Below are 10,997 nucleotides of genomic sequence, written 5' to 3' on the forward strand. Positions count from 1 at the left end.
TGTCCTAGAAAAATATTTATTTTTCATCCTTTTTTTGCCTCTACCAAAAGACGCTAGCAGAGTGTGATTTACATGACATTATGACAAACTACTTGGAATCATCAAAATCACAAATTTTCTTTTTTTATTACTCATTCTTTCTTAAAATAATTATCATCATATATTATATTACACAGACTAAAAAATAAAATAATAATAATAATAATTTTATAAAATTAATTTTATATTATTATTAATTTATTTATAAATTTTATTATTCATCATTAATATTATAAAAGATATAAATAAAAAAATAATTAATATTACATTAAAAAGTTAAAATAATAAATATTTTAGAATAATTTTTTCTAATACGACAATTATAAATTATAATAGGATGAAGAAAGTATTATTTAATTGTATCCTTTATATAAGGGAAAATGTATAAATATAAAGACACCTCAAATATAAATTGTATTTAATATAAGAAAAAATATACATTGAACACCCCAAATGATACTTAATATTTAGTGAGAGCAGAAATTTTTTTTTTTAAAATTATTATGTTATTCATACAAAATATTTATTAATTTTATAGATCATTAATATTCATCATTAAACTTAATTGATATTTTTAATAAATTTATCCTCCAACTAAGTTCCACTCCTTTTGAAAGAGAAAAAACAAACACTTGTAATATCAAGTTGTACAAATAAACTTCTCTGATAATTTTAAAATTCCATAAGTCAAAGTTTGATAAATAGATTCCAAGCAGCTCTTATGTCACTAGAGTGACTTTAGAGAAATACTAAATGCGGTTGTTTCTACCAAGTGATTTATAAGTGACAAAGTAATGCCGTTGTTTTAAATGTTTGTGTGTGAGAGAGAATTACCAATAAAAAAATATACATGAAAATAAATGATTATATAAATATGTGTTTGTAGTGTTTATTATTCATCATATAATAATAATACAATCATTTGCATTGCTCTATTTGTTAATGTGTTTATTATTTCATTTGGGAAAGAGGCCCATGCACAAGAAAGGCATTTAGCAGGTTGTTGAGTCATCATTGATTTGTTTGTGGTCTATTAGAATCATCCAATCTTGAAAGCTTATATTTTTTAAGATATTTTAATAAATTTTTTATTTTTTTTATTAATTAAAAAATTTGTTTAACTGTCTGATAAATAAATTTTCTTTAATAGTTTTTTATGTTTTTTATATTTTTTAACTACTTTAATAATTAATTTTACTAAAAATTTATAATTCAACAAAATAATTTTTAAAATTTGAATTTCCAATTAATTTTTCAATTAAATTTGTACAACGTAACTCTAGAAAAAACGTGAGTAATCGTTTGGTGCTTAATCAGCTTCACACATTGGAGAAGACCAATCCTCCATTTCTAACCCAGCATTTTCATAAGTGGTATTTAATTTTACGGGCACCTCATTGGAAGAAGCAAACAGTAGTGAGTGACTCACCTTATTAAAAGGATATGTGGAAGAAATTATTTGAGTTTATAAATACGATTTATGACATTTTCATAAGTTTTTTTTTTAATTTATTTAAATATTGCGATTTTTTTTAGTTTGTTTTATTAAGTTCAGGGTCAAGCTTATGTTTGACCTAACTAGTTTAAAACTAAAATGTTACTTGTAACCTAAGTTTGAAAGCTAATAAACTAAATGATGAAATTATAAATGTTTAATAAAATTTAGTAATGAACAAATTTAAACAGATAGAATGACAAAACAAATATATTTATATGCATGTGTAATAATTAATTTTTTTTAATAAATTTATGTATAAATTATTTGTAATTATCAAGTAAATTACCTTTCCATAATAATTCTAAAAAAATGGAATGAGTAAGTATGCATATATATAATATATAATTTATTGAAAGCATATTTAAAGGTGTTGAGTAGAAGAGGGTGGTGTATACGCACTTCACCAAACCACCCAACACCATTGTTGATGAATCAAGTTCTTTCCTGGAAATGTGGAAATGCTTTTTTGGAAGTATAAAAAAATTAGAGTATTTAAAAAAAAGATTTTCAAAATAGGTTGCGCTCTACACCTCTCTTCCCTGCACTAGAGTCGCCAATGGTGGTTTCGGGTGGTAGTGTTTGGGTGTAGCGGTGGGGTTGGGTGGAGGGTAGTTTTGTCAGTTTGAATCTTTTTGGAAGCGTATGAAGCAAAAAGAGAATGCAAGAAGTAATTGGCCGGAGATGAAAGTGAAGCTCATCAGATGCAAGTATTCGTGAATTGTTATTCTCACCTCTAATTTTTCTTTTCCAACCCATGTGCTTAAAAAATCATTCTCAAAATACCCTTTTAATAGGAAAATGTTTTTGGTGTATACTTGTACAACAAAATCTCATTCATATTTTCCTTGTAAAAGAGGAGATGAAAAAAAATACACATATTTATACAACAAAATAATAATTTTCGTTGTGTAAGAGGAGATAAAAAAGAATACATAACAAAAATATATTCTCATTGTACAATTTATTAAAAAAAATAAAGTGGACAAAAATTAAAATAAGTCAAAATAAAAGCATTTTGACATGGCCATGGTTTCCATCCATTCAAAGATTTCTTCCGTTTGTATTGAAATTGAAAATTGCTTATCTGTCAAAATAAAGCGTGGAGTGATAGGATTAGATAGGTTAAAAATTGAATCTTGTTCCGCGCCGGAAGGTTCGTTGGCCGCACGTTACTTGCAAAAATATGTAATATCCAAATAATTAATCCTTTCTCATTAGAAAGATTCGAGTCAATGGATGAACCAAAAGCAATGTATCCCTTGCAAGCAACCATCATATGATAATGCCTTCTCGTATTAATTTCGTATACTTAAATCCATTTTTTTTTTATTCGTACCGTTCGGATACATCCGATAACTCCATTTTTCATTCCCTTAGGAAGGAGGTTAATAATTTTAAGTACGTTCTGGATTAACCTGTTTTGTTTTTTTAAGTGATTACATAATTTCTCAACTGATATTGTCCCAAAAAAGGAAGAGTTACGAAAACCTTCCATTCATAAATTTTATTAATTAAGTATTTTCTAAGATCTTATTCAACAACAAAAAAAAAAGTTCATATGTTTGAATGCGAAATTTATTATTTAATATTATTTCAAATGACTTATTTTATATATTAAACTTATTGAAATAAATTAAGAATATATTTACGAAGTTTATTAATCCCTTTTATATTCAAAAATAAATTATTTCAAATATCTAAAACTATAAAGGCATGTGATTAGTTTTAAGCGCTGACTTTTGATAAGTTTATTCAACAATCTATAATTTGGATTGGATTCCTTAATTTGCAGCAGCAATAATGTCCAAGGTTCGTCTTTTGAATTTCTCCCATGGCCTAATCCTCTCAACACTCTTCATCCACTACTCTCTAGCTGATGTTGGCACTGCTGCCCAATATGGCCCTCCCTTTTTGCGTAATTACAAATTAAACTCTAATTTGAAACTTTGATATCTATATAATGGGTTGATGAATTAATATGTCTTGTTGTGAATTCTGATGAGACAGCGACCACATGTTTCGGCAGAGACGCATCGCAGTTTCCGTCAAGTAACATGTTTGCTGCGGCCGGGGAGGGTATATGGGACAATGGTGCCGCGTGTGGGAGGCAGTATCAGGTGCGCTGCATCAGCGCTGCGGCACCCAGGACTTGTGTTCCTGGCCAGACGATTCAGATCAAGATTGTTGATCGAGCGCAATCATCGGTTTCTAGGCCTTCCCTAGGTGGAACTTCCATGGTCCTCTCCGTCACTGCCTTCCAGGCCATCGCCAATGTTTCTGCGTCATTCATTAACATTGAATTCCAGCAGTAAGTTACTTCTTTTGCTTTTATTTCATCATTAATTTATTGCTTATGTTTCCGTGTTGGTTTTGTTTGGTGACCTATTATTGCCTACATATCAAGGTTAGTTGTTGAAAAATCAAACGTTGAATGCTTATGACTACTCTCCTTACCTACAAAAAAAAAAAAAAAAATTCAAAAATCTAGAATACTTCGTAGACTTCTGAATTACACTGTTTCATTTTTGTTCCTGTTATGTCTTAAATCACTGTGAAGGTTATGGTAGGAAATAGAAGGAGTGAATCAAAAGATTCACAACAGATTGAAATAGTGTAAGTAGTAATTAAAATGTCAATTATTACTAATTAATCATTGGTCTATGTGGTATTAGACTTAATTTTTTTAAGTAAAAATTTAAATTTGAATCTTGTGCTCAGATTTCTTAATATATATTAATCATCAATAAAATTAATAAATATTTTATAACAAATCATTATATGTACCTTTAAATAATCTGATCAACACAAAAAGAATAAACAGTGACCTAAATACCTTTTTAATGGACAAACAACTCACACACAAATTGTATTCTGATCCCCCACACGCAAATGCAAATGCATCGTTTTGGGAATTCTTAACAACTTGCAAAAAGAAAAGGTGTATATAAAAGCCAAATAAGAGGGTAGAAAACGAGAGTAGCTAGCAAAGAGTATTACAAGTTTTATTGCAGGAGTATAGAGCTCTTCCTAGACACACCCGTGTAGTCGTGTCTCAAACTGAACTTATGAGCTGGCTTTGTAAATTAAATAACACAATACCATCAATTAATAAAAACTTCCAATTAAATATATTCATTCATTCCCTTTAATCGTAACAAAAAATTTATATATTCATTCATTTGTGAACTTTTTTTATTCCAGTCTTTGAATGCTTATTGGTTTTATCAAAATGTGAAAGAAAATAATTTTTATCGACACTGAAAATACTGTAATTTGTCCATTTGCAGGGTTTGAAAACGGGAAGTAGCTCTTGGATGCATCATGCAAAAGCAAAGGGAATAAGGAGCCGGGCAAATTTGTTACTCTAGAAAAGTGTCTGTGAAGATTGTTACAGTCAATATGTACATGAACTTGCATTTTTATTTTAATAACTAGTTTAATATCCATGTGGACCCACAAGTAAGTAAGGTTAAACATTTTTATGTTTATTTTAATAATGGTCTGTATCGGTTAAAATATGCGTTCTTTACGTTCTTAATGATTAAATATCGAGTTGAATTAAAAATTAAAATTAAATAAGTTAAATTTAATCGAGTTCAGTTAGATTAAGAGTGCAAATTTTTTAAAAGTGAATCTAAATTCAATCAAACTAACTGAATTTCGGTCAACAAATTAATTAAAAATAAATTTAAATATATTTTTAATCTCTTAATGAATAGGTTTTAAGAAAAATTGAAACAACACGTATTTTAATCCTTGTAAAAAGAATCAATTTTAACTTTGGTTTTTGTAAAATACTTTTCTTTGATTTTTATTTCTCCAAAATACGAAATCATTATTTTTATCTTAAAAACTAGAAAAAATTAATTATATTTTTGGTCTCTAAGCGTTTTGTAAATTTTACTTTAATCGCTAAATAAATTATCAATTAAAAAGTCATCAAGAGCAAATTGTAGTTATTAGTTAAAAATTTGAGAGTGAATTACACTAATACTTCCTGAAATTTTGTCAAATTACAGAAAATATCATTGATTATTTTATCCTTACGATGATTTCTCGTAGACCATGTAATGTTTTTTTAAAACATTAAGGAACTGTGTGTGTAACGTAAAAAAGAATGTTAAATGCAATATTTTTTAAATAATTAAAAAATGTTTGTGAGAGTAAAAAAAAGAAATAGTTACTTTGTGTAACTTTACAAGTGTGGAATATTAACGTAATTTTTTTCAAAATTCAATAGTTTGAAGTATAATAGTTTTTTTTATACTGAAAGTTGGAAGTATAATAGTTGTAAAATTAATTATACAAATAGTTGTACAAAATTTGGATTTTCGTTAAATAATTAACAAACATGAAAAAAAGTATAATTATTTCATGTTAAATAATTGAGATATTAAATTAATTATACCTTTATAATAATTAAACCTTTAAAATATAACGAAGAAACTGATTGTATAATTAAACTTTATGATTTTTTTTAAGAATTAATTTCACCGTTAACTTGAAGCAACTAAAACTATCAAGTTGTGAGTGAAGGTAGGTGTTGTCGGAATGAGAAAGCAAGGAAGGGTAATTTAGTAAAAGTGGAGTGAATGATATAAAATGAGAGAAAGGGTTTGGTGTGAGTTAATCGATCGATATGTCGGGAAAAGGGGCAAAGGGATTGATAACAGGTAAAACCTCAGCTTCAGCCAAAGACAAAGACAAAGACAAGAAGAAACCCGTTTCTCGTTCTTCTAGAGCTGGTCTTCAGGTCCCTCTCTCCCACTTCCATTCTTTTTACTTACCAAAACTAATATTTTAAAATGAAATCATTGTTGTTCTAGATTTGTTTGCTGATTGGTTCCTTACTCTCGGTTTCACTTTTCATTAAATCCATTTTTTGTGTTTCTTTTCCTGCTCCCCTGCTTTTTGGTTATGGTTCCCATAAAGTTGATTTGACGATAAAAAATAAAAATTGAATCGCACACACTTTTAGTTTACCTCACTTTGTCTCTCTTCTCTAGTTCTCTATTTCCTTGGTTCCTTCTGAATGTGCATAGGTGTCACTATTAGAGCAGGTTCATCTACAACAAATTAACAAAAATCTTGTGGAAATTTGAAAATTTTACTTTGGAGGGCGATGATGTCATATGACATCATATGTCAGTAACTTAGTTTGTGTTTGACTTAGTGCATATTTGATTGAGTGGTTGTTGTAAATTTAATTTTGGATGATCTTGATTTTATGAAATTGTTTTTAAATAAATGTGGATTTGAAGTGAAGTGATTTTCGTTTTATGTTTGATGGATTTTATCTCTAAAAAGTTGGTAATGAAACTTAGCATAAAATTTTCTAGCTATCGCAAAAGTTTCATTTTTTTTTCACTTTTAGTTTAACACACTTGTATGAGCAGAAATGCAGAATTAGGATTGACGGGACACAACCAAACATGTTTTTAGTAGAGTCACATTTCTATCATTAAACATGATTCTGAGGCTTACAAATGGTTGCCCAAACAAGCTATTAATCAGTAACTGATTAAAGACTCTGCTTTCCTTTTTATACTCAAGGGGTTGTGTAATCATTATCAAGGCTGCAAGTAATTTATCTTGTTTTTAATTGGTCAAATTGAGTGTGAAAATAAGCATCCTGATGGAATGTTCAAAACTCTAACCTATCATCTCATTGAAGTCTTTTAAGATGAGCTACATGCTCAAGGGTCATTTGCCTGTTGTTGATCCATGTGTTTCTTTTATTCATGGAATGGTGTAATTATTATGTCATGGTTTTTTATGCACATGAAGAAATTTTTGGATAATTGGTTCAAATCATGATGAATTTCAGCGTGTTTGAAGTCTTTTTGTTTGTTAGTATAATAATCGTAACATATTTTTTGTATGTCATCTTGTACATGTTTTGATACAGTTTCCTGTTGGACGAATTCACCGTCTTTTGAAGTCAAGGGTGAGTGCCAATGGAAGAGTTGGGGCCACAGCTGCTGTGTATTCTGCTGCTATACTGGAGTATCTAACTGCAGAGGTGTTGGAGTTGGCTGGTAATGCAAGCAAGGATCTGAAGGTGAAGCGTATTACCCCTAGACATTTACAGCTTGCTATACGTGGAGATGAAGAACTTGACACCCTCATTAAAGGAACAATTGCCGGTGGTGGTGTTATTCCTCATATCCACAAGTCTCTAATCAACAAATCCTCAAAGGAGTGAGGGTTAAAAGAAAAATATTTGAATTAACCTTGGAGATGAGTTTTCCTGTAAATTTGATGGTATCTTATTTTGTGGATATTTTGCTTGTTGTGTTAGTTTGGTAGAAGAGACATCCTGCAGCAGTTCTGATATCTTTATTTGAGCTGTATGGACTGACATACTGGCTTCTGTGCTCTGTTGCTGCAAGCTAGCTACATGAAACTAGCTGTTAGGATGTATATTGAAGCATGGTTAATTATTATGTTCAACCTATTAATCTATGATGTTTCAATGTTTTGAACTGTTTGGCATGTGCAAGATTTGTCTAATCCTTAGTGGGGAGTCTTCTGCTGCTCGTTTCAGTCGCTTCCGGTTACTCTTTTGTGCCAGAACTAAGTTGCATAGACAAATATAAGAACGGTTTAACAGAAGAAATGCTTATGTCTGGGTAGAGTGGATTCCATATTCTTATTTATCGTCGTTACATTACAACTAATTATAGGAACTAAAATATATAAAAAATTGCTCCCAAGGATTAAAACATAAAATTTATATGTATAAGAACTAACTTAAAAAGTTTGTGCAAATACTGGAACTAAATAATTAATTAAACCTTTTGAAAACTATAACGGATTGTTTGGATTGATAGAGAATGAGAAGTGGGAAAAAAAATTGATTTTCTATCATTTGGAACACAAGAGAAAACCAACTCTGGGACTCCACCAAGATAAAATCCTAATATAATAGTTTTGTAAAGGTCCAGATAATTGTTTGGTATTTTTGTTTTGAAAGTCACTAATATGTAATTTATATATAAAGAGAATATGGTATTTTAATTTATACATTTTATATCCAAATTATCTCCCATAACTACATTCGTAATTTATTATTTTATCCTTACAATTATCTTTACAAACCATTCATTAACTTTATTATCTTTTTTTATTTAAAAAAAGATGAAAAAATAGTTAGACATGGAGTGTCTGTTTCTCTAGTAATTATAATTATTTTAGAACTTAATCAATTCTTCAATTTATTTTTTAAATTAAACAAACACATAAAAAAAAGTTAAAACAAAATTTTCTCTAGATTATAATTTACGCTAGTTCTTTTTTTTTTTTAATATATATGTATTGAATTGATTTATAGTTTATAATTGTAAGAAACAGTAGAAGGCACGCGCGCGCACGGAGGAAGAGAGACCATAGACGTCGTGCTCAGAAGTAATTTTGAAGAGAAAACGTTGATCTGATTCCGAATTTGCGTTCGTTCCCGTATCAGAGTCCAGGACGATGTCGTTTGGGTCCTCTCTGTTGTCTCATTCGCATACCCTTCAATTCTTGTCCAACAGAAACAGAACCTCCCGCTTCAAAGCCACCGCCGAAGTTCCCGATTTCCTCTCTGCAGATTGGTAACTATTCTTCTTCCGTCTTTTTATATATTCAAATTGATTCTCGAATATTCATTCCAATTTGCAGGTTTGAATCTCGCAAGAAAAGACCCTTTGGCCCACGATTAGATGTAAGTTAACCACTAACCATTACTTTTTCTTTGGTCCTTTTCTGTTAAATCATTATTTTGCTATAGTTTAGTGCAGAAGATGCGGTGCATTACCAGCTTGAAGCCTTGAAGTATAATGACCAGCCCCGTCCAGATTATGGAATCGAGGTTATGTACAGGTTTGCTGGATTTGATCCCTTTGAAAGGTCTCCCTATTTTGGCCCTTTCTTTGATTTGGGTCAGGTTAGTACTAATATTCTTTATATTCTTTTTAATTATTACTATTATTAATTAATTAGTAGATAGTTAGATACATACTTTTACTGAGATATGTTAATGTTGAAATTGGTGCTAATAATCCGTACACCTCTTCTTGTTTGTGCGTGCAGTTTGAAAGGTTTAGGCGCATTTTTCACCATTCTACTTATCGAGTCTTACTAGGTCACAAGGAGAGAAAGATCATGAGCACTTTGTTTGTCGAGGAGGTACAATGTTTTGCTTTTTGTTCATCTTTTTTCCAAGTTTTTCTCTGTTATCTAAACTGAAGTTATGGGATGATGAACTTCAAGCAGAACAAATACAAGCAGCGGGTTTGGATTCGTGGAAGTCGACCGGAGGAAGAGGAGATATTTCAATTTACAATGGCTCAGGTTTGATCATAATTTCTTCTACTACTTCATATCATAGTCATACTTGTCATGCCATTTGATACGTGTTTGTTTGGTTCAGTTTATTTGCAAAACATGATGCCTTTTTTTTTTTTGTTTGGAAAGTAAATAACAATGATACTTAGTTACGGCAGATTGTGAAATGTATTTAATTCTGATAGTACTTTTCTTAATTCAATGATAGATATTTGAATTCTTGATTTCATAAATTTAGTACTACATATTATTAGTTCCCTGTTGTTATCTGATTTATTTTAATTTAATTTTAACCCAAGCATGTATCTCATGTTTGTTTGTTTGTCACTGGCAGAAGGTTGGTGGATGCTGGGATGGTTACTGGTTAACAGAGTCTCTGCTTCACGATACTGATACATTTGCTGGTGGATTAGCATATTAAAAAGACACCATCTAATGCAGGAATCAGGTTCATGATGAGGTTTCACTATCAAAAGCATGGAAAGATCTGCATTTCTGCAATCACTATCCTAATCTGTATAATTTGTGTACATATATATGTAAGAAATTCAGCTGTTAATACGTGTTGAATAAGGGGATATAATTGGTTCTCGCTAATCAAATGTAAACATTCTTGTACATTTTACTGAATATCTTGCAGGAGCTGCCATACATACTTTTAGAGCTTATGCTCACATCTGCATATTTGTGCACACCATCTTGTGAGTGCATCTTAATGCACCCTCTGGTTCATTTATACTATAGAATGGTTCAAAATTTGTTGCCCCCTGGTTAATCAAAACCGTACGTTATATCCTATCACCTTTTGGAGCTCGAATTATTGTATGGCATTTATAGAAATTATTACATCACGGCAGGCACTAAGTACAAAATATATATGTGATGTGATTTAGAAATTAAAAATTCTATCGTTTGCAATTGCTTGCCGAAAGATGCAAACAACTGCGTGAGACTGATTCTCATTGACACTGGGATGCGTAGGGTGTGTGATTCTGTTTTCATCAATTCTGCCAATTCAGAAGCTACATCAAGTGGCTGTTCTTCTGTTTAGTTGTGTGGTGAACCGGTTAACCAACAAGAAACCAAACAAGTGCAACTAACTAAAACGACATCATTCAAATACAACACTTCT

General features: G+C 30.3%; 3 protein-coding genes across 6 annotated transcripts; all 3 read left to right on the top strand.

Moving 5' to 3' along the window:
• The first annotated feature begins 2,936 nt into the window (after positions 1–2,936).
• Positions 2,937–5,031, top strand: LOC100803494 (EG45-like domain containing protein). The gene is made up of 3 exons (XM_003526378.5): positions 2,937–3,452; positions 3,545–3,845; positions 4,825–5,031. The coding sequence occupies exons 1-3, from the start codon at positions 3,338–3,340 to the stop codon at positions 4,829–4,831; spliced, it is 423 nt and encodes a 140-aa protein (XP_003526426.1). The 5' UTR covers positions 2,937–3,337; the 3' UTR covers positions 4,832–5,031.
• Positions 5,032–6,165: 1,134 nt separating this feature from the next.
• Positions 6,166–8,031, top strand: LOC100306322 (putative histone H2A). Its single transcript, NM_001250079.2, has 2 exons — positions 6,166–6,290; positions 7,446–8,031. The coding sequence occupies exons 1-2, from the start codon at positions 6,177–6,179 to the stop codon at positions 7,740–7,742; spliced, it is 411 nt and encodes a 136-aa protein (NP_001237008.1). The 5' UTR covers positions 6,166–6,176; the 3' UTR covers positions 7,743–8,031.
• Positions 8,032–8,870: 839 nt separating this feature from the next.
• On the top strand, positions 8,871–10,510 carry LOC100500647 (uncharacterized). 4 transcript variants are annotated; one of them, XM_026128685.2, is made up of 6 exons: positions 8,871–9,132; positions 9,200–9,242; positions 9,309–9,464; positions 9,611–9,706; positions 9,794–9,871; positions 10,200–10,485. In XM_026128685.2, the coding sequence occupies exons 1-6, from the start codon at positions 9,014–9,016 to the stop codon at positions 10,284–10,286; spliced, it is 579 nt and encodes a 192-aa protein (XP_025984470.1). In that variant the 5' UTR covers positions 8,871–9,013; the 3' UTR covers positions 10,287–10,485. The 4 variants fall into 4 exon arrangements, with proteins under 4 accessions (XP_025984470.1, NP_001237319.2, XP_025984473.1 ...); XM_026128688.2 differs by having other exon boundaries at positions 9,034–9,132; positions 9,319–9,464; XM_026128687.2 differs by having other exon boundaries at positions 9,039–9,132; positions 9,314–9,464.
• The last annotated feature ends 487 nt before the right edge of the window (positions 10,511–10,997 follow it).

Source organism: Glycine max, chromosome 6 (genome assembly GCF_000004515.6).
Source record: "Glycine max cultivar Williams 82 chromosome 6, Glycine_max_v4.0, whole genome shotgun sequence".
In the NCBI taxonomy this organism is placed as follows: domain Eukaryota; kingdom Viridiplantae; phylum Streptophyta; class Magnoliopsida; order Fabales; family Fabaceae; genus Glycine; species Glycine max.